Below are 22,104 nucleotides of genomic sequence, written 5' to 3' on the forward strand. Positions count from 1 at the left end.
TAAAAATATAATGTTCATGGAGGATACCTCCTTCGAGCATAAGCTCCACTTTGTGACTATAATGTATACTATTAATATGTAATTTTACGTCTACAAATCACATAATTCAGGTTCCTGAATGATCGTCATGGATCCATCCGGTTTTTGTGCCTTCGCCGGGTAGATGGTAAATCAATGAGAACTTCCTCCATGTTGAAGTGTTTTGCAACGAATTACCTACATAGTCTGTCCGTCGCTTATGCTCATTGTCCAGGTGTGCAACACGTTGAGCTTGCATATAAATCCTGTGTGCTATCCGTCATTCTCCAAATGAAAGCAGTTCTTGGAACAGAGAGATTCATCTCAAAATGATCCAGAAGGGATCCAATCGCCATTGCTGGTGAATATATGCAAATGTGGAGGAGTACCTAATGTACTACCCTCGATAAATATGGGCGGTTGTCGGTGCTTCGCTGCCCAAACTTGAAACCAGGTTTTTGCTCTTCTGTGTTTCCAAGACTGGAGTGGATTCTTTGAGGTTGTAGCCGGTCAATTTTGGGACTATGGGTTCCACGCCCAGCGGGATGTCAAGCCGAGACCTTCGACGACGTGCATCTCTTGCTTGAAGGAGGTGGCCATTTCGAGCGCTTGGTCCTTTGCTTCGATCAAAATAGCGATGACGACGTACGCAGGGGTAACAACATACCCACGAGTCTTCGTGCAATGCACTTTACATATGACTGATCCAGGTATTGGCTTGATCTGGGCGCCTTTGGTCTCCTCAGCTTGGATGGGTCATTTAATCAAGGTAGTTGAGCGATGCAGCACATTAGCTTCTGAGAGCGACAGAAAAATGGATAATGATTGAAAGCCGAAAATAAAAATCACATGGAATCTCTCAGTGGCTACGCGGAAACTCCCATTGGCAAGCTCACCAAAGATGGTGAGGCATCTATGTAGTCTTGACTGTTATGTGTGCGGCGATTGGCCTAGGCTTTTGTTTGTGTTTTAAGTTACATTATAACATCCATTAACTGCACATGTATCCAGGTATCAATTGGTCACGAATACACTGCCGAGGCTACCGTCAGGAATGAGTTAGTCTTCGAAATCATCCTAACGTAGAATACGATTGAGCGATAAAGAGAGATATCATTCCCCAGTGTAGTCTATGCTTCACCGGTCGGTTAATATTTCCCGGTCCTCTGTTTTGACAGAGGATCTCGTGTCATTCTGATGGATGGTATCCACAGGATCCACCCCCGAGGCCAAGTCCCCCGCGCCATTAGGTCGCATGTCTAAGTGCATTGATGAGGAGATCTGATCGGGAACTGTATTCCTGCTACGTAAAACGAATGAATTCGAGCAATGAAGGAGGAAGAAACGTCAGTACCGGCGACAAACTGCATGAAGACCACGTGACCGATTCCGGCGTCTTCACGCCAGCGGGCATTGCAGACCGGGCTTTTGTGAAGTTTCTATAGGGTCTAGAATCTAGATCGACTTAATTGCCATGTGCATCAAGAGTCCACGCGCGCGGATACCGAGTGGCAAGAACAACTGGGTCGATGGTCCGGGGATTAGGTGGCCCGTGGGCACGTGTGAACATGCCTGTTTTGGCACCGAGGGTGGATTCCAATTATATCCGCGCGTGACCTCAAACTTCCACGGCCACTTCCACTTCCACCTCTATTTCTAGAGTGCGTCAGCCCCAAATGAAGCGAAAACCCAACAACCCATGGTTCAAAGGCAGAACCAAAGGCTATCTACTTGCCATGACATCAAAGGTGCACGGCCCGGTGCGTTTTCTGAACATGTGATGATGTTCTCGACTTTTCGACCAGGGCGAACCGACGTGAATGGGCAACACGTTCCCCGGATCAGGCAGAGTTTGATCTGTCAGCAAGTTCCACGGTCGCAAAGAAGCTCCGCCAATCGTAAGAGAGGGATGACTGCCGTTTGCGTCTTTGAAACGTGGCAAAAGAGTCAAATCAAGTTCCCGGTAAACAACTTTGGAATCACTCTTCAACACGTCGAAGTCTATACAGTTGTGATGGGGATGCGGTTCCGGTTGGCCGCCAAAGTTCAATTAGTAAAGTGCGCGAATAATGGACGCCTTATCTCGGATCACCGATCAATCAAATCGCCTGAGAGTCACCTGAAACGGAAGGCCCCCAATGATCATGTGATCTTTATCGTGATGTTTAAAATTGAAAATCAGAGATCCTAGAAGGAAGCAGCGTGAAGACTGAGAAAACTCGCAAGCTTCCTGAGTGCCAATAGAAGCGCGCTTATACCTGCCATTCCTTGGGCAGCCGTGATCGGGATCCATTTTGCTTAGTGTTTGGCCGTACCAAGGAAAAGTCACCCATTCGCCGCCAGGTTCCTCGGAGTTAATGCTTCTCCATTCCCCACAGTATACGGTGCGCCCTCCAATGGTGCTTGAGAGATATCGAACAGATGGGTCGGCTATTATCTCGTATTCTCCGCCACCTCCTTGTACCTTTTTTTTCGCCTCACATCTCTCCCCGCATCTTTGTTCTCGAACATGCCGTTCTTCGAAATTACCTCCATATACATATACCTAGGGTCTATATACGCCTGTGTATGTATATGGGCTCTCTTCTAATCGACTGCCCTCTTTCCTTCATGCCTTAATTTGCCATACGCTTTGCCTCACGCTCTTCAAATGACCTTGTAACCTCGCCTTCATTTGCATTTCCAACTCGACTGCCGCAGAGAGAATGCTCTTATGTCGAGCTACGATATTCCCGGTAGTAACTTCGGTCTAGCCGAACGGTCTATCACCAACTTCGCCGAGCGCACTGCAGTGGCTTGCCTCATCGGCGTAGCATGGTATAATGCATTGGAATTGGTCGTTCTGTGCTTCACCACGTTCAAGCGATATGGCGGTTGTTATTTCTGGTGTCTGCTTATCTCGTCCGTGGCCATCATCCCCTTCGGCCTCGGATACCTCCTCATCATCTTCAACATTTACAACAATATGTTCCCAGTAGCAATGGAGCTCATTGCCTGGGTATGCATGGTAACGGGCCAGTCCCTCGTGCTCTGGTCGCGATTACATCTTGTCGTCCAAAACCATGTCATCCTCCGCTGGACACTCGCCATGATCATTGTCGATGCGATCATCTTCCACATCCCGGCCTCCGTCCTCGAACTAGGCTCCCACTCCAACAAATCGGCTCTCTTCACCCCGGCGTTCAATATCTTCGAGCGAATACAATTGATCGCGTTCTCATTACAAGAGGTGATTCTTTCAGGAATCTACTCCTACGAAGCAGTGCGCCTCCTCAATCTCCGCCCAAGAGGCCATTACCGCAGCACCCTGATCCAGCTGCTGATCGTTAATCTGGCCATGATTCTGATGGATGCCGCGGTGATCGGAGTCCAGTATTCTGGCCTCTTCGACATCCACGTCACACTAAAAGCATTTGTCTACAGTGTCAAACTCAAACTAGAGTACGCTGTTCTCGGCCGACTGGTGATCTTTACGGAAATGTGCGGCAGCAGTTCGCAACCCACTGATCTCTCGGATTTTGTGGATCTCTCTTTCCACCCATCTCAAAATGCGGACTGCGATAGTCAAGCGCGTATGATTGCTACGCCCGAGTCCCCCCTATCGCAGGGCCTAGACGTCGGTCCCAAGAAACCCTCCGACCTTCGAGTATCCGACACCTCGGCCGGTCCCAGCTCGAGTGATGAAGCTTTTTCATAAAGGAATGACTGTACATAATTCTCTTTGCCATTTTTATACAGCGCAGCAATACATTTTTCACCTGAACATCTAGATCTTTGCTTTGTGAAAGAGGGGGAAGCACTTCCCCTCTCCTTATCATCGGAGACCGCCGCACACTAGCGGACATGTCTTGGCTTTCGTCCACCCTAAGATACCTGGATCAAGTTGACCACAAGTTCACCTGTACACTACACAAGTAGATATTCCTCATTTCTACAATGGCCTCGCCTATTAGCCCTAGCAAGCCGGGCACGAGCCGATCGACAGCCCTGACCCCTCTCACCCCAGCACAACTCGAATCAGGCGCGTCCAAATGCCTCGCTCTCCAAGCCTCCGCCCAAGACATTCATCAAAAGCGGCCATTCGTGGCAATCCTTCTCGCACCGGACAACGAGACACAGCTCATGACATCTCTCTCCCTGTCGCATGTGCGCCACGCCGAATGTGAATTGGCGCGCAACGCATCTGACAACTACTCCTGGGACTACCTCGGCGGATGCACCATGATCTCAACCTGGGAGCCGTGTGCCATGTGTGCGGGAACAATCTACTGGGCGCACATCGGACGATTGGTATACCTCGCGTCAGAGAAGACTCTGCAAGCGTTGACTGGCCCAGGGAATACGGAAAATCTCACGCTAGACCTCCCTTGTCGGGAGATCTTCGTTGCTGGTCAGTTCCAGGTGGAGGTGGTTGGGCCTTTGGCTGAGTGGGAGGAGAAGGTGGCCGAAGATAGTAGGCGGTACTGGTCGAAGCGTGGCTCGCACATCGCACTTTGCTAGAAATATCACAGTAATCCACATCAATTATCTCCAGTCGTCAGGTGAAATTCGGTCGCTTGCAGTCAGAACAAGACCCGAGCGCTAGCGTGTCCAGTTGTGACCTTTAAACACTGGAGTCATCACAAGGGCCATTATAGCGCACCTCGCCCACATCTCCATTTCGACTTCCAGGCAACCATGGATTGATGATGGCGCATGGGCACACTGTACAGTTCTTCGCGCTCCACCAAACAATGGGCCCACTCTCGGCCCCATCGACCCCACGAGGAATTGATTGAGAGACCTGTGGGTGTTCTCCATTGCAGGATATCAACTCCACAGTGGGTAGACGCCAGGAGCCCTCCGCCACCGACTACAAGGAACCTCAACGGAAAAAGCATCCCAAGAATTTGTCCCGCGTGTCATCCACTTACCCCTTTCGGGAACAAACACCAGAGCTCTAATGGACGGGGCCACACACAGCCCCCGGAACGCCACAATCATAACCATTTCTAGGCCTCTGCTCTCATTTTTTGTGGCCCTGTTCATTATTCTACCGTCCCCGACCGTTGTGGCTACATGCACATCGATCAACGCGCATGCTGAACGCGACCAGCGCTAGAATCTAGAGTCCCTAGTCTGGGACAGGGATGCAAACCGGTCCCGCGACGACATACATCTGGTTCACGTACCTTCGTTTGACTTTGGTGGGCGACCAAGAATCGTACGATTGACGTCAAGCTGATGAGGAGGAGATCCTGGTTTCGGAGCCAACACAATTTGGAGATGGAACGGTCCTAGCCCCACTGCCAAGACTCCACTCGATCGGGCGGTTTCTGCAGATCGTGGGCCTTCATGCCTCGATCGGGTTTACCGCCAATAGAGCTGGCCTTGCACTAGTGGCGCGTACAGCACAGTCGAGACCTGGACCTGGCCAACCTAGCCTTACGATAGTTGCCAGCGGCTCACCTGCTACCTGCTACAGTACCTGCCACCAGCTACCAGCTACCAGCTACCAGCTACCCAGGTCCCAGCAACCGGGCAACCAAATAGAGGACCATAGACAGTCATGGCAAATGGCAAATGGCAAATGACAAATGGTAGACAGACAGTGACGGAGGTCACCGTTACAATTACAATTGGGGGAATAACAAGCCGTGCGAAAGCCACGAAGAAATGACGTCAGGAGGTAGTTGCGTCAAGGAGTAACTTGGGCTCACTCCTTCCTCGTTCAAGTAGGGATTGCCTCCTTTGCGTGCCCTTTATATCTGTCGTCATCCCTTCCTCGAACTCGCCTTCTCCACATACCTTCCTTCATTCTCGTGATACCCCCCCCCTTTGTTTTGACAAAAGCTGCCTCACTCCACACTAATCCTAATTTCCAACCTGTATGTTCGCTTGGATCTCGCAATCAGGGTCGCGCTAATCTGGGGCCCCAGAATACCTGACATCTACGGACTTGTTCTCTTTTTTGACACGATCGATACAAGCTCCATCATGTCTTACAAGGCCGTGAACCGTCCCACCGACACCAAGCAGAAGGAGAAGGTATGCGAAATGCGCCGGGATCCATTGGAGGCTGATCGGGTCGCAGAGGTCACTAACCAGGCTGCAGGACGTCAACCAGAAGCTCCAACTGTTTGGTATTTTCCATGGTCAGTTCTCTCCAGTCACCAAGTTAGGCTCAATTGAATCTGTCGCTAACGCCCTTGAAGCTTTCAAGAACAGCAAGCTCCCATCGGTTAGTTTCATCCGGTTTGCGGCCGGTCCTCGAAGAATTCGCTGCTAAAAACCCGTCCCATACAGAACAAACAGTGCGACGTCGCCCTGAACAGCGCTTTGAACTCCAAGTTTCTCACGTCCCCCCCTTCAGAGCTTTCTGCTGAGGGTAAGGTCCTCGTGCAAGACCTTCGCAATGTGATTGAGCAGGCCAAGAAGATGCTCCTGACCAAGAACCACGGCGAGCTTCTTCAGGACTTCATCTGGCAGGCCCAGCAGATTACTGCTGTGGATGCCAAGGCCCCCAACGTGCCTATCAACCAGGAGGATAGTAAGCAAGATGCCAACAGGACCCTGGATGGCCTCAAGACCCTTGGTACTCTCTTAATTACCAATGGCGAGTTCAGGAAGATCCGTGAGTTTGCCTTTGCAATTCCTCTCATCGTGCTTTCTAACACCCTTCAGTGAGCGATGCTACCGTCCTTATCAGGGACATTGCTGCCGATGCCTCCCAGAAGGCTGCCAACCAGGTCCGCCCGTCTGAAGAGCAGCTGGCACAGATCGACGCACCCGCCGAGGAGAACACTTGGCACGAGAAGCCCAACATCAACAAGGAGGACCTCAAGTCCAAGTTCAAGAAGAGCGACAAATCCAGCATCGGTGCTCCCTCCTTTGACGAGACTACTGCTACTGCCGACAACGAGTCGGTTACCCCCTCGGAGATGAGCCGCCGCAAGAAGTACGCCAACCAGACCAAGGAGTATCTCCAGGATAAGATCCCCAAGGAGCGTCGCGAGCAGACCATCTGGCGTCTCAAAAAGATGGTTATCGAGGTTCAGGGCCACTCTGACTATCAGCAAGCCATCGAGACCCTTTTGGACATAGCCGAGAAGTACGCTGGCCACACCAAGGAGATTACCGCGCAGAGTGGCTCTGCCGCCAAGGACGTTCGTTCCACCGATATCGTCCAGGCCGTTGAAAATGATTTGCGCACTCTCATTGAGCGCTTTGCCAACAACACCTCCCTGTCTGACTTCTTCGAGTCTCTGAACAATATCTACCACGATGCTGATCATGATCCCGAGCTTCGTGGCTGGTTCTCCAGCATTGACACCTTCATTCGAAGAGCCCTCCGCGAGCAGGGCTTCATCATGGAAGAAGAGTGCACCCGCCAATGGAACGAGCTCTACGAGAAGGGTCGCTACTTGGCTCGTGAGCGCTACCGCAGCCACACCGATAGGATTCTTGACCAGATTAAGTTCCTGGCTGATCAGTTCGAGAAGGACCCTCAAAACAAAGCTCTTGCCGACTCCGTTCAGAAGCTATTCTTGGACCTCGGCCGCGACTCTGGTGGCAAGATTGTCTTCAAGAAGCACCTGCTCACTGACGTCCGCGATATCATCTTGCCTGGTATCTTCGAGAACGTCCGCTATGTTCCGATTCCTCGTATCGAGGTTTCCGACCCCTTGGTTGACGTCGTTGTTGAGAACCTCATCATCGAAAGTGACAACTTGATGCCCAATGTCGTCGAGTTCGGCAGTGACAACTACTTCCGCTGGGGCCGCAAGAAGATTTCCAACAAGCGTGACAATAAGATCATGATTGCTGCTTCCGGTATCCAGGCTGATCTCCGCGATGTCAGCTACTACATCAACAAGAAGGAGGGCTTCCCCTCCATCACCGATACTGGTATCATGGATATCTTCCTTGGTGGTGAGGGCTTCAGCTTTAAGATTGCGGCCTCAACTGCCGACCAGAATGACAAGCAGCACTTTGTTAAGCTGGACAAGATCTCTGTGAACATCCAGAACATGAACATCAAGCTCCGCAAGTCCAAGCACAAGGCTCTCTTTGTTATGTTCAAGCCCATGCTCTTCCGTGTGGTTCGCCCCGCTCTTGAGAAGGTCATCGAGGGTCAGATCCGCAACGCCTTTGAGAAGGGCGATGCGTACGCTCACGAGATCCACACGGAGGCCACCAAGGCCCAGGAGGCCGCCCGTGAGGACCCTGAGAACGCCCCCAGCATCTTGTCCCGCTACGCCGATGCTATGCGCTCCCGCGCCCAGGCCAAGGCCAAGCAGGCCGAGGCCGTTCTCAAGCGTGACACGAAGGTGCAGACTGCCTTGACTCTGCACGACTCGATGTTCCCCGACATCAAATTGCCCGGCGGTGTCTCCAGCAAGGCTACAGAATACGTCGAGCTTGCCAACAAGGGTGAGCGCTGGGAGTCGCCCATCTTCAGTATCGGTAGCGCCAAGGAGTCAACTAACATCCCCACTCCGGGCCCTGATCACACGCAAGGCTCCTACTGCCGATGGCATTGCCAGCTCCTCGGGCGTTGCTGGAACTGCCGGTTACACCAACGGCCACACCAACGTTACTCACACTAACGGCACCAACGGCGTCAACGGCACCAATGGTTTCTCGCGCGAGGTTGACCAGGCCTTCGTCAACGACAAGACTAAGAACCTCAGCGATGGTGTTACCAACGGCGCACACGCCGTTACCACCAGCTCCACCGTTGCTTAAGATTGTTACACAAGTACAATATTTAGCTGCGATCATCCTTCGATGGCATGTGCAAATGACACTTCTACTGGGTGGATGCAAGTCCGGGTTTTCAACGAAAGCCCTAGCTCCTTCCTTTCCTTTCCTTGTGTTCTCGTGATTATTTTGGCTTATTGCTTATGATTTCCCCCTTTTGCAAATTTTTATGTATTAGTATGGCTCTTTTTTGGTCTAGTCGGTAGCTTAATACATAATGCCACCACCATCATGCGTTCAATCTCGCCTAATATTCTACCAACCAAAGTCGGTCTGTTTGGATTATGGCTACTGTGTTCCTATGGTAAGGCGTAAGGCTGTGCCACAGTGGGCTGTGGGCTTTGGCCAGCGGGCCTAGTTCCACTTGGCCTCCGTCACTGACCCGAGACACTCTGGATAGAAACACAGTTGGCACACAACAGAGCATAAGCTTCAAGAAACCCTGAATTGGACTATCGATGTTCAAATGGGAACAGAGGTCATGCACAAGTGTAAAATTCATTTCATTGTCGTCTAGATCTGATATCATAAAATGCCTTCCGCTGTATAAGACAAGAAGACCGCATTTATCCTCTTTAAAGTTTCTGAGACTTATCTTCTCGCATGCGTTTGGGTTTCCGTTAAAGATTTTTGGAAAATAATTTAGAAGGCACTTTACATCTGCTCGAAGTACTTCTCCCAGCCTAATTCCTGGAGCTTGGTTCCTTTCTTTTCCATGTTCTCGGCACGGGCTTCTTCGGCGTACTTCTCTACCTTGGCCTGGATGGCAGGGTCGAAGGCACCGATGATGCGCGCGGCCAAGAGGGCAGCGTTGATGCTGTTGTTGATTCCGACGGTTGCGACGGGGACACCTGATGTGGTCAATTAGCTGGGATGAAACTTATCATGAATAGTGCGTAGTGTGACTTACCACGAGGCATCTGCACGATGCTGTACAGGCTGTCCACGCCATCCAGGGAACTTCCCTTGACAGGGACACCGATGACAGGCAGCGCGGTGTGAGCGGCGGCCATACCGGGGAGATGAGCAGCACCACCGGCGGCGGCAATGATCACCTTGATGCCGCGTGCGGCAGCCTCGGCGGAATATTCGGCCATATAGTTCGGGGTGCGGTGGGCGGAAGTGATCTCCACGGCGGGCTTAATACCAAAGTAATTCTCCAGCAGCTTCAGTCCGGGCACCAGAGTCTTCAGGTCACTGTCGGAGCCCATAACAACGGCCACCTGAGGGGCGGGCTTGGAGGGGCCGGAGACAGCAGCCTTGGTCTTGATGTCTTTCCGCTGGGCACGCATGTCGTCTACGACGTCGATGAGAGGCTGAATCAATATCTCGGCCTCGTGCATAGTCGCGGCGGTGACAGTGACGTGGCCCATCTTGCGACCTGGCTTAGCGTCACCCTTGCTGTACAGGTGAATGCTTGCGTTGGGGATGGAAAGCGCGGCCTCGGTGGCCCTCAGGTGGGAGTCGGGAGTGGCGCCACCGATGATATTGAGCATGATTGAGGGAGTGCGGAGCTCAAGGCTCTTGGCGGGAATGGGAAGGTCGACAATGGCCCGCATGTGGCTGTCGAACTGCGACAGAGCGCAGCCCTCGATGGTCCAGTGCCCGGAGTTGTGAATGCGGCTGGCGATCTCGCACAGCATCAGACTGTCATCCTCGAGGAGGAACATCTCAACGCCAAAGGCACCCTTACCTTCGAAGGCGGAGACAGCCTTGCGGGCAAGGGCCTGGGCGGCTTGGTTGATCTTCTCGGAGACGTTCCGGGCGGGTGCGTACACTAGCTTGCATATTGAGTCCTCCTGGACGGTCTCGACGGTGGGGTATGACAGAACGCCATCCTTGGTCTTGATAGCCATGACAGCGAGCTCCTGTAGAATCGCACTGTGAGTTACAGCCTGAGCGTCTTGAAGTATAGATTCACGAACCATCTTGAAGTAGGCCCACTTCTCCGCATACAACGGACGGGCCTTGAGAGTCTCGAGAGCCTCGGGGATATCGGCCTTAGAGTTCACGCGGAAGTTTCCTAGAATGACCATTAGCATAGATTCCACAAATGCAAAGCTCAATTCCACATACCCCGCCCATCATATGCCATTGTCTTCGACTTCAACATCATTGGGTAGCCCAACTGCTCCCCAACCTCGGCCAATTCCTCGGGTGTGTTCTTGACCAACTCCCGGTGATCAGCCATCGGGATACCGTACTTGCGCAAGTGCTCTTTCTGGTTGAACTTGTTCTGGATCGTGCGGATAGCCTGCCAAGAGGGTTCCATGCGAACTTCGGAAGAGACCTCTTCGAGCGCATAGGTGTCGACATGTTCGATCTCGGCAGTCAGGACATCACAAGTCTTGGCTAATTGGCGAACGGCGTCACGTTCCTTGAAGGAACCGGTGACATGGCCGTTGTGGAAGCTAATCTGCTTGGCTGGGGAGTTTTCGGCGTCGAGAACATTGCACTGGATGTTCAATCGGTTGGCGGACTCGACAAGCATGCGGCCGAGCTGGCCACCACCGAGGATTCCGACCTTGGGCGAGTTCCACATTGTGATGAGCGAAATGGGTTGCTTATGAGAAAGAGTCATCGTGAACTGCCCCTCCGTCGAAAATTCGCGGAGAGTCACGTGGTACTATCGATAAGGCAGGTGCAAGCCAATCAAACGCCGTTTTCATCACCGCCTCAGCCGACCACTTAATCGTCGTCTCCTGCAGCTTAAAACACTTCGACGATGACGCTGGGTAAGTCCCTCATCCTGCTGGTGGCACGTTTTCGTAGCTGATCAGTCCCCTGCAGATGAAGAAGCTCTCCAGGCAGTCGCCAATGGCGGCTCCATGGACCTGTATGTGTGAATTCGCGATTACACGATGCCCTGGATTTCGCGAGACTAATGCTTTGACCCAGAGAGAAATGGAGTGGCATGGTAGGGCCTTTACTGGAGCGTCTGGAAAACGTATGTTATACCTCACGCGACTCTACCCGTGGAATTTCTGACCCCTCTTAGATCGTATACAATGTGTTTCCTATGCCCAAAGTGCCTCCAGGGTCGTACAACCACCAACTGTTCCAACAGCCATCCCAGACCTCTGAGACGACCACTGTCCCGCCCGAAAGCAGTAATAAGGAGAATACTGCTCCGGGCGATCTGCAAACTACTCCAGCGCCAACCCATTCTTTGCCACCGACCGAGAGCGTGCCTGACTCGCAGCCTGAGTCAACACAGCCGTCGAGCGACTTACTACCACCACCACTTGCCCTTCTCCTGAGCTCTATCAAGTCGGCGATTCAGTCTTTTTTCCTGAGCAAGCCGCCGCATACTATCCAGCGATTTGCGGAGCTTATTCTCCACCCGACAGCTCACTATAGGACATTACCTGCTTATCTCCGAGCTGTGGACCGTGTGGTTTCGGTGACTAGCGGCATAGACGTTTTTCCTGCTAGCATCTTGGAAAACACCACCCCCAGCGGACAGTCGAACGGACTCGCGCACCCCGCGAACAGTGCCGGGACCTACCTAACTACGGACTATGCGTCTGGTTTAGGGAGCGACGAGTCTCTGGGTGGTGCGCTACTCACCCCGATTCCGTGGCTCACCAACGCCTCGTTCGAGGGTGACGAGGTCTCCGGGTTGGAGGAGGGTACGTTACATATAACCCCCTGGTCCTCGTTTGATGAGCTTCACAGAATTGACCATGTATAGAGCAAGCTGTACCAACACAACCACAAGAGATGGAAAGCGACGATAACAATATCGCATCTGCGAAAGAAACTACGACAACCTTTACTGATGTCGAAGAGGCTGCTCATCGTACTGGTCAGCGTAATTCTACCTCGCCACCAGCAGAATCTCCAGACGAAGTCCCCCATGCTCGTGGCCCGGCACTCTTGGGCGTTCAGGATATGGGCCTGCAAGATGGAAAAGGTGTGGAGGTTAATCTTGGTGACCTAAATAACCAATCTGCTCTAGGCGAAGGTGCCTCCGATGTCTTGGTCTCGGCCTCCACCGAAGTAGTACAGGAGGCTAACGCCCCCGATGGAGATGGGGACATCGTCCTCGACGACTCTACGCCCAAGGAACAGACAGGCAAGACAGAGAATTCGACAGAAACAACCCAGGATGACTTCGGAATTACCGAGTCAACACAAGCATCAGACTCCGAGAAGAAGAACTGAAGTATGGACTAGCGAGTCCGAGATGATTTTTATTTCGTGCCATTGGCATCATGAATAACGACCTGCAACACATATGCTTGATATGCTGATCAGATTACAGTCCAATCTGGATTAATATTGTGACAATGTGAATCAAATTACAAGAGACTTAGCTGGATTTCCTTTCCCCGTTTCTTTCCAATCTGTAGAGGTCCATCTTTGCCTATTCGAAGTCATAATCCGCGTGCTTATCACAAGTCTGCAGCAATTCTGCCCGAATTACCGGTTCCTGTAACATAATGAGCATGTATTCCTATCGCACCACGAACCTTCGATCATTACTTCGTGGTATGCCCAATATCATCAACCATGATTCGCCTCCATCAGCGCATGCGTCGAAGACTATTAGATCATCCTCCAACGACCTCGACGCAGCTTCTCCAGGCACCAAAGACCATGATACTCATCTCCCACACATTCCAAACTCTCGCCATCTGCACCCTCTTCGCCCGATTCCCAGACATATTAGCAATTTATGAAGTCGCTTCTCCAAACCCTTTTTCTCACCTTTGATGAATGCGAGAGAAAGGCCCCATAGTCGTTCGGAGAGAACTCGCTGCTTCAAAAAGCTCTCTCGAAATCTCAATTTCAAAAGCGTGGGTCGTGTGTATTTCGCAGAAGATCAAGGCGCCCACGGCGTGCGGGTACGCTTGCGCGTTGAGATACTGCTAGTGTTGAGCCCCAGGAACCGCCGAAGAGGAGATGCCATTTGGAACATTGGAAATGAGTGTCGGAGGGCATCGATATTGGATACAAAACAAGGTCGGACGTAGTGTTGTTGCGCACTTCGCCAGTGAGTTAGGATTTGCCAGTGCCGCGTTAGTTGAGGAGAATCACCTTTTAGATTCTTGTGTGGAAGAACTTCGTGTTGCTTTTGCTGATTAGGTCTACTAGGTAGCCATAAAGGAGTATCACTGTTTCTTTGCGAGTTTGTACGTTCGATAGCAATGTGTTTGGTTGTGGGATTCACCTGGTTTCGGGTTTACTTGGCCATATTTTGCGTAGTAGAAGCTTGTGAATGGGTTCGACGGTGAGGGTTCCCTCGTCGAATGTGCCTGAGTGCGCATACCGGCTCATTCGAATTTGGGTCTAGACCTACAATAGAGGTGTGCTTGAGCTGGGATATCGGCCGTCAAAAAACATGCGGCCCAAGTCATGCCCGTACCACTCACCTCGAAGAGTCCCCAAATGAAAATAATCTACAGGCAACGGAATTTGTGTTGGTGAAGAAGAAAACTCGCATTTCATTCAATGCATCTATGCTGAAGAGGTATCGAAAATCTAGAATCATTTCCCAAACGCCAGAATTTTACCAAGTCAGACAAATTGGTCGAACCGAGACACATAACCTTTACGTTAAGATCAGACATAACAGCGTATGAAGTCAATAGGAAAATTGGATCAGACAGGCTCTACAGTCTGCAATGGCACATAACCCTCGTCTTCGCGAATAGTAGGTCGTTTGCCAGTAGCTGCAGACCAAAGAGCAGAAACAGCATCGCCGGCCCAGCGACGAAGAGAACGTGGCCGTTCGGTGGAGAGCACTGTAGCAGGCGTCCACCAACTGGCATTGCGAGAGTGTGACGCACCGATGTCGGGAGCAATGGCACCTGAGCCAAGCTCTTTTTCGAGGCGTTTGACGTCCATCCAAGCCGGACGGCGCCAGAGCTTAAGCAATAGACTGCTGACAACGACAGACACACTGGAAGCAGCCATGGCAGCACCTGCGGCCATTGGGGGAAGCATGAAGCCTGTGAATGGGAGGAATAGACCCATGGCGAAAGGAAGACCGATGATATTGTACAGACAGGCCCACACGAGGTTCAACTTGATGCGGTTGAACACCGAGCGAGATAGTGACAAGCTGGCGGGTACGGAAAGAAGATCCTCGGGTCGCATGAGGACAATGTCGGCTGCCTCCATGGCGACGTCTGTCCCTGATGCCAGAGCAATACCGACTAATGCGGTAGCGAGGGCGGGCGAGTCGTTGATGCCATCACCGACCATGGCAACTTTCTCTCCCCGTAGCTGGAGTTCTGAGATGATGGTGCGTTTATCGGACGGTGAAGCCGACGCGTGGACTGATGCGGCTGGGATGCCGACTGCTGATGCGATCGATAGAGCAGTGGAGAGTGTGTCGCCTGTCACCATGGAGGTCGCGATGCCCATGCGGTGCAGGGCAGCCACCGCGGCAACTGACGTGTCCTTCACGTTGTCACGAAGAGAAATAGTTCCGGCATAGCGAGAGTCGATGGCAACATGAATCCGTGTAATACCAGAAGCAGCCGCGCTGGGCTTGGGAGCTGCAAGATCTGTCTCCTCTTGTGTTTCGGGTGATTCGGGGTCAACTGACGCAGGCATATCGATATTCTTTGAGCGGAGATATTCTGCATTTCCAAGTCGAACGTGGTAACGGATCCGTTCGGCACTGGACATTGGCTCCACGAAAGCCGAGATACCCTTGCCCACAATGGCATCAAAGTCACCAATACTGCCAGGCAACCCATCATCTCCAGGATGACCAGACTCAGCCTTAGCCTCTGACAGAATGGCCCGGCCAATCGGGTGCTCACTGCCCATTTCGGCGAGGCCGACAATAAGCCACCACAGCTTACGGCGCCAGTCATTCGCAGTCCAATGAGGCTCAATACAAACATGAGCCACGCTCATCCGGCCCGTGGTCAATGTGCCCGTCTTATCAAAGACAACGTGGTTGACCTTGGTAGCAGCTTCAAGCACGGCGCCTCCCTTGACAAGGATTCCATGCTCGGCTCCAACTCCTGTACCAACCATGACAGCAGTTGGTGTGCTAAGACCCAATGCGCAGGGGCATGCAAAGACGATGACGGAAATGCAGAGCTTCAGGCAAACCATGACCCGACCACCACTATCTTCGGATTGGAAGACCACTGGCGGGTCAGGCAGGACATGACTGAGAAACATCCAACCGAAGAAAGTAACCAGGCCGAGACCGATGATGGTTGGGACGAAATAGCCCGCGACAATATCAGCCATACGCTGAATGGGAGCTCGGCTAGTCTGAGCATCCTGAACCAATTTCACAATCTGACTCAACTGAGTGTCCTTACCAGCGCGAATGACCTTGAAGTCGATTGAGCTTGTGCCGTTGACAGTGCCAGCAATGACGTGACTTCCCTTCTTTTTGTGAATTGGAAGAGCCTCTCCGGTGATCATGCTTTCATCGACGTAGCTTTCGCCTCGAATAATCACTCCGTCCGCGGAAACTTTATCACCAGGACGAAGGATAACAATATCCCCAACCTGGATCAACTCTGTGGCAATGATCTTCTGGTTCACAGATGAATTATCGGATGCCAAAGCCGGCTTCGAAGCATCTGTGGTGCCTCCAGCAGACCAGCCATCAGCTAACTTCTCTGCGGCGATGGGATCTTCGTAAATAGTTGTCATGGATGGAGTCAATGACATGAGACGGGACAAAGCAGCAGATGTTTGCCCCTTTGCCCGATTCTCCAACCAGCGTCCGAGAGTGATGAAGGTAATGAGCATAGTGCTCGTGTCAAACACAGTACTCGGACGTTTGTGGTGCTCGTCGAATAAGGCCATGACCATAGTGAAACAGCTGTAAAAGAACGCAGCAGATGTTCCCAGCATAACGAGAACGTCCATCGTTGGGGACCGATGCTTCAGAGACTTAAAACTGGTGATATAGAATCGGCGTCCAATACCGAATTGCACAGGAACTGTTAATGTCAGACAAAGCAAATCTCCTAGGTAAAGGCCTGGAAATAATTCAAAGGCGCCAAAGTCGAGGCTGTGCAGATACATGGGCAAGATCATGTTGATGAGAAATACTGGGACCGCAAACGACACTGAAGTAGTAAATGCACGTCGCCATTCCTGTATTTCTTTTGTTTTGGATAATGACTCCAGCTGCGCATTGGTGTCATCCGAGTCTGCGACTAGAGCGTTATATCCAGCGGCTTCGATTACCTCGAACACTGATCTTATTCCAATCACAGAGGTGTCGAAGGAGACAGATAGTCGCGAATTTGACAGAGTAATGGAAGCAGATTTGATTCCTGGCTGTCTCAAAAGGTCTTCTTCGAGAGCCGAAGCGGAATTGCCGTCTCGTATCCCGTGAAGACTGAGGCTCATTTGCTGGATCTTTCTGGACAGCGGTTCCTGCGCCTCTGATGATATGATCGAAGCATCGAATCCAGCATCCTCCACTATTGTCGTAAGGTCGTTGGCTGTGATAATGGACGGATCGTGCACAACCACTGCGCGCTCAGCGAGCAGACTAATTTTGAACTGAATCACGCCCTCCACATCGGTAAAGGCATTCTGCACACTAGATGTACAGGCACCACAGGTCATACCTCCAATTGCTACGGTGGTGACCAAGTGCCCTTTTTTATCTTCCACCATATCGGCGAGCGCAGGTGCATCTTCCGGTCCTGCGGATGACGCCTGTGTTTCCAGCACTCTCGCTCCAAAGCCCCGGTCTTCAATGATATCCGCTAGTTGTTCTGGCGAGATAGTCTCCGCGTCGTGGTCGATTACCGCGCGCTCCGAAAGAAGCGAGACTTCAACGGAATTGACACCCGCAACGTCTTTCAGGCCGCTTTCCACCGCAGATGTGCACGCGCCGCAGGTCATTCCTTCGATGGCAAGAGTTGTCTTGGAAGATCGCTTTGTCGGAGCTTCAAGCTTACCAGTGCTTGTGCTTGAAGTTTGCTCCTCAGTCGACAGGACTGCGGCATCGAAGCCGCAATCTTCAATCATCTCCGCGACCTGGGCCGGCGAAAGTATGGATGGGTCATGTTGCACAGCAGCTCGGCCCATTATCAAACTGACAGACACATCTCCAGCACCGTCGACACCTTTGAAAGCGCCCTCGACCGCAGAGGTACATGCTCCGCAGGTCATCCCATCGATCTTCACGGTTGTTGTGGCCATGGCGGGCAGAGGATCGGATGACGCAATACCCGCGCCGAGAAGGTCTGCAGGCATGGCGAGAAGGGTATTGAACAGATTTGAGATGGCGGACTATTGCATAAAGGCGTGAGAAGGTGGGTAGCTCGTTTGCGATGGGCGGAGGGGATAACGTGACAAGCAAGGCGGATGCTCTCGGATCGACTGGACCGATCAGATCATTTCTCGATCAAGACCGGCGGAAGCAAGAGACCAGTTCTGATTAGAACATGAATATGATGCCACGTCGCGTGGGAGCAGGGAAGAGGGAACTAGAAAGGCAGAGGATGTGATTACGCAGAGGGAGGATCGCGCCACGCTGAGGAATGTGAAAAGTGCTGCGTCGGCGTCGGCGTCCCGCGGCATTGCTATCCAGCTCATCTAGATGAAGTCTATCTTATATGACAGGCCGTTTCCCAATCTTCCTCTTACCAGCATCCACAGTCAAAGGCCCTATAAAAGTGCTTGGAAAGCCGATGCTGAAACGACGGCGCCGTGTCAGCGAAGGGTGTGTCAAACAAGGAGAAAAAGGGTCGAGACAAAGCGCCTGTGTAACAATGAAGGACCCTGAAATGGACACCTTGGATGATATTATAAAATACGAAATACAATCGAGATGATCCATGCACATTATTGATCTAGGGGAAAATTGAAGATGACTATCTACTTCCACTCACTACGAACTACTCACTACCAGCACATGCTTCATCTTACTTCATCGATAAGGTGTTTGCACTTGATGCAAACCAGCTACTCAACATCACATCCAACTTGTTGATGCTCCAACCACCAGTGTGTCTCTACTTCTCCCTCTTTGTTGTAATTTTTCAATAATCAGCTATAATCGAACACATCGTGTGTTTCCTTGCAAGGCCCATTTTCAAAAATCAACCTTTATCTTGCCTTTCCACTGGCCGCATCTCATGGACCAAACACACACCCGGGCCCTGGAGGCTCTACAGCCTTTCGTCCACTTGGCAAACTCCAACAGTGCAACCTCGCCTCGCTTCATAGCCAATATCATCACAAATGCCACCTCCAGTCCGCACACCTACGTCTTCGCGGAGCTGCTTGAGACGCCCACTATTCAAACGCTCAGCTCGCCTGATACCCCCGCCGAGTACCAGGGTTACCTGAAGCTCCTAGAGATCTTCGCATGGGGGACATGGCAGGATTATCAAGGTGAGCTGACTTTCCGTGTACCAGAAACGGAACACAACTAATGAGCGCAGCAACACCCGACCTCCCCAAATTAAGCATTGAACAAACCCTCAAGCTCCGCCTCCTCTCTCTTCTCTCCCTCTCAGCAACAGTGAAACCCCTCACCTATCAGTCATTAATGACCGCGCTCTCCCTCTCTTCAACCGCCGAGCTTGAATCTCTCGTTACAACCGCCATCTATGCCTCCCTGATCTCCGCCCGCCTCTCCCCCGCCACAGCCCCGCCTACCGTCAACGTCACATCTGTCGCTCCTCTACGTGATGTCCGACCGCAATCTCTCCCCAGAATGGTCTCTCTTTTGACACAGTGGGAGGCTCGGTGTGGAGAGGTAGTGTCCGATCTAGAAGCGGAAATTGCACGAGTCAAGGAGAATGCGGAGAAGCGTCATGCCAAGGAGCGAGCGTATCAGATCCAACTGGAGGATGCGATGAAACAGCGACAAGAGGAGTTTGATGTGTCAAATGCGGGCGGACGTAGTACTAGATCCGGAGCATGGGGGCGTCAAGGTGGTGCGCGACTTGGAGCTGGAATGGGTAACAAGCGCGAGGCGGATGATATCGATCATGATGATGGGTATTTCGAGGCTGGGGATGGGGAATCAGGGTCGCGGATGGATATCGACGAGGGCTCCGGGTCTCGTGGCGGGAGTAGACATTCGAAGCGTGTAGTGGGCCGCAAGGCATGAGCTTCTTGATAGCTTTCAAGGCTCCCACGCCCTGATGAACTAGTTTACGATTACATTTGCCGCATGAATTGCTCTTTTAAGCAAATTCGGATATAATCCGATTTGACAGAAAGATTTGATATATGGCTGATAATGACATTCGTAGCCCTAGCGGCAACACTCATTGAGAACATAGATACAAGTGATCAAAAGGGGTATTGGCAGAAGAGAATAAAAGACAACGAAACGAGGCAGATATGAACAGAAAAAGGAGAAAATAGAGCGATTTCATCGCCCCCAAGATGCCCGTAGAGTTGCAGAGTCCCGGTAAATTTTGGCACCCCAGGGCATCGTTTCCAAAGGTTATGCTTCGCAGAAGCAGATCAAAACATTAAAAATTAGGACAAGGGACTGGTCACCTCATCGTACAGCTGCAAGGAGTGAGCAGAGCAAGTCCCATAGCACAGCGTACAATTTCGATCGAACAACCGGAACATTCTCACAGCATAGTGCCGGGGACGAGAACGAACAAAATGCTCAAAGCGGCAGCCGTCAAGAAAGAGATTCCTGCGGTGACCATGGCACGCTTGTTGAGGAGCTTGCGAACATAGGGTTCGCGAATTGGAGCCCAGTTCATGAAGGTGTACTCGCTGTAGCCGATAAAAGCCATAACAGGATCGATCTTGTACTGATACGAGACGATGAAATAAGATGCAATCGCGAACGGCAGAATGATCCAGCAGCGAATGTCTCGAGGCTTGTCGCGGAGGACAACGTAGAAGGCTCCCCAGAATCCACCGAAGAAGCTGATAAGGGCGAAGGTCAGACGAGCAACAATGCTGAGAGGAACGAGATTACCCAGTGCCTTGGCCTGCAAGAAACCGGGGAATGCATCACGCTCCATGGCTTGGAAGACGAAGTCCTTCGGGGGATCAAAAACCTCGGGGTCGTCACGACCGTCATCTTCGATCATGTTGATAGTCTGATTGACCATCGCCTCCGGCAGACCGATTTCTCGCTCGGCGCCGGGAAGTAGATAGGTGTAAAGGATTTTCTCGGCGCTAGCACGGATATCATTTCGCGCAACCGTGTGTCCGGGTGAGTTGGAGTCATCGCCGTTGCGAGTGCCGGAGCTAGGACGGGCTTGGTCGTCGGTTAAAGCGTTGCTGTATTCAGAATGAGATCCGACACTGTTTTGTGGTGAATGGTGAGACTGGGTCTCGGAGCGCAGAAACGCGGACAGGCGTTGATCGGCATCACGGTCCTTCTCGTCGGTCCGCATGCGCGAAGGCCCAGCCTCGGTCATCGGAATATCGCCCAGATTCTCCAAGTTATCCAGCATGGCGGATGATCGTTTGCTTTCGACTTGATCAATGTCGGGAGTCGCAACGAGGACAGAACGGCGAAGCTCGCGAACATAGTGTCGGCACAAAGACATATGTTGAGAGACGTCGAGCCTTGAGACCAAATGCTATTAGTTTCCTGGCTGATTATTCGAGTAATTCTAGCTTACCAGAAGTCGAGGTAGTCCACAGAGCGTCGCTGGTCGCGCATGTAAATGTAAAATGAGAAGAGATCAACGGGAGCCAATGTGCGACGGCTCAAGACCTCAAAGAGGGTCGGAAGCCTGTTACGGCTCTCTATATCGGAGTAATGATCTGGTGAAGCCATTCTTGCGGACTTTTGAGGGTGTATCGGCGGAATGTCCAGCACCGAAGAATTGAAGTCGAGGGGGGCGGCGCAAAAGGGGTAGAGAAGCGTGCAGGGTTGCGTCGGTCTGAAAGGAACACTGAACGCCCTCAACAAACAGCGATATGAAGCTAGATCAAAGAGAGTGGAAAGTACCGTGTGGGGTGCAAAAGAGGGGTGTTGTGTGAAAGGATTGAGTCGAGTCGTGGCAGGACAAGCAAGTGGCCCGAAAAGGAGGACAGCTCGGGGAAACGCGAAAGTCGGCAAAAGGAGGTATCACCGACGGGGAGGCGCAATCAATTAAATGTTAGACACGACAAGCCCATGAGGTTGAGAAGAAACGAACGACACCGGGGCTCCAGGGATGCAAGAGGAGAGTCCAGCCTTCTCGTACTTTGCAGGTTGCTGCTCTGAAACAACGCGTCAATGTTGATCCGGGCCCACCTATCAATAGACCAGCGCGTATTGCATCATACTTTTGTTTACAAAACCTTAAACTACTTCTAAATCATGGTGTATGGGGTAACCTTCATTATTTCATAGTTGATCCGACTCCCTCATGCTCCAGTAATCTATCCACAGGGTATTGTTAATCTGACAAAGCCCCC

General features: G+C 51.8%; 8 protein-coding genes across 8 annotated transcripts; 5 read left to right on the top strand and 3 right to left on the bottom strand.

The window, feature by feature from the left end:
- Nucleotides 1–2,731: 2,731 nt before the first annotated feature.
- On the top strand, nucleotides 2,732–3,715 carry N7477_009884 (uncharacterized protein; the record flags this gene model as incomplete). The annotated part of the gene is made up of 1 exon (XM_056971545.1): nucleotides 2,732–3,715. The coding sequence occupies one exon, from the start codon at nucleotides 2,732–2,734 to the stop codon at nucleotides 3,713–3,715; it is 984 nt and encodes a 327-aa protein (XP_056818524.1).
- A 239-nt stretch (nucleotides 3,716–3,954) lies between these two features.
- On the top strand, nucleotides 3,955–4,518 carry N7477_009885 (nucleoside deaminase; the record flags this gene model as incomplete). The annotated part of the gene is made up of 1 exon (XM_056971546.1): nucleotides 3,955–4,518. The coding sequence occupies one exon, from the start codon at nucleotides 3,955–3,957 to the stop codon at nucleotides 4,516–4,518; it is 564 nt and encodes a 187-aa protein (XP_056818525.1).
- A 1,476-nt stretch (nucleotides 4,519–5,994) lies between these two features.
- N7477_009886 (uncharacterized protein) lies at nucleotides 5,995–8,745 on the top strand (the record flags this gene model as incomplete). Its single annotated transcript, XM_056971547.1, has 5 exons — nucleotides 5,995–6,045; nucleotides 6,113–6,238; nucleotides 6,304–6,631; nucleotides 6,682–8,443; nucleotides 8,478–8,745. 5 exons carry the CDS (start codon nucleotides 5,995–5,997, stop codon nucleotides 8,743–8,745), a joined length of 2,535 nt encoding a protein of 844 aa, XP_056818526.1.
- Nucleotides 8,746–9,414: 669 nt separating this feature from the next.
- N7477_009887 (phosphoribosylaminoimidazole carboxylase ADE2) lies at nucleotides 9,415–11,302 on the bottom strand (the record flags this gene model as incomplete). Its single annotated transcript, XM_056971548.1, has 3 exons — nucleotides 9,415–9,611; nucleotides 9,671–10,783; nucleotides 10,837–11,302. 3 exons carry the CDS (start codon nucleotides 11,300–11,302, stop codon nucleotides 9,415–9,417), a joined length of 1,776 nt encoding a protein of 591 aa, XP_056818527.1.
- A 183-nt stretch (nucleotides 11,303–11,485) lies between these two features.
- Nucleotides 11,486–12,927, top strand: N7477_009888 (uncharacterized protein; the record flags this gene model as incomplete). Its single annotated transcript, XM_056971549.1, has 5 exons — nucleotides 11,486–11,495; nucleotides 11,533–11,596; nucleotides 11,659–11,707; nucleotides 11,759–12,392; nucleotides 12,455–12,927. The coding sequence occupies 5 exons, from the start codon at nucleotides 11,486–11,488 to the stop codon at nucleotides 12,925–12,927; spliced, it is 1,230 nt and encodes a 409-aa protein (XP_056818528.1).
- Nucleotides 12,928–14,367: 1,440 nt separating this feature from the next.
- ctpA (Cu(2+)-transporting P-type ATPase CCC2) lies at nucleotides 14,368–17,961 on the bottom strand (the record flags this gene model as incomplete). The annotated part of the gene is made up of 1 exon (XM_056971550.1): nucleotides 14,368–17,961. One exon carries the CDS (start codon nucleotides 17,959–17,961, stop codon nucleotides 14,368–14,370), a length of 3,594 nt encoding a protein of 1,197 aa, XP_056818529.1.
- An 884-nt stretch (nucleotides 17,962–18,845) lies between these two features.
- On the top strand, nucleotides 18,846–19,828 carry N7477_009890 (COP9 signalosome complex subunit 7; the record flags this gene model as incomplete). Its single annotated transcript, XM_056971551.1, has 2 exons — nucleotides 18,846–19,104; nucleotides 19,155–19,828. 2 exons carry the CDS (start codon nucleotides 18,846–18,848, stop codon nucleotides 19,826–19,828), a joined length of 933 nt encoding a protein of 310 aa, XP_056818530.1.
- Nucleotides 19,829–20,306: 478 nt separating this feature from the next.
- On the bottom strand, nucleotides 20,307–21,478 carry rgsB (uncharacterized protein; the record flags this gene model as incomplete). The annotated part of the gene is made up of 2 exons (XM_056971552.1): nucleotides 20,307–21,264; nucleotides 21,321–21,478. The coding sequence occupies 2 exons, from the start codon at nucleotides 21,476–21,478 to the stop codon at nucleotides 20,307–20,309; spliced, it is 1,116 nt and encodes a 371-aa protein (XP_056818531.1).
- Nucleotides 21,479–22,104: the final 626 nt, after the last annotated feature.

Source organism: Penicillium maclennaniae (genome assembly GCF_028827695.1).
Source record: "Penicillium maclennaniae strain IBT 15551 chromosome Unknown utg000008l:1.0-3552695.0:1.0-3555053.0, whole genome shotgun sequence".
Classification (NCBI taxonomy): Eukaryota; Fungi; Ascomycota; class Eurotiomycetes; order Eurotiales; family Aspergillaceae; genus Penicillium; species Penicillium maclennaniae.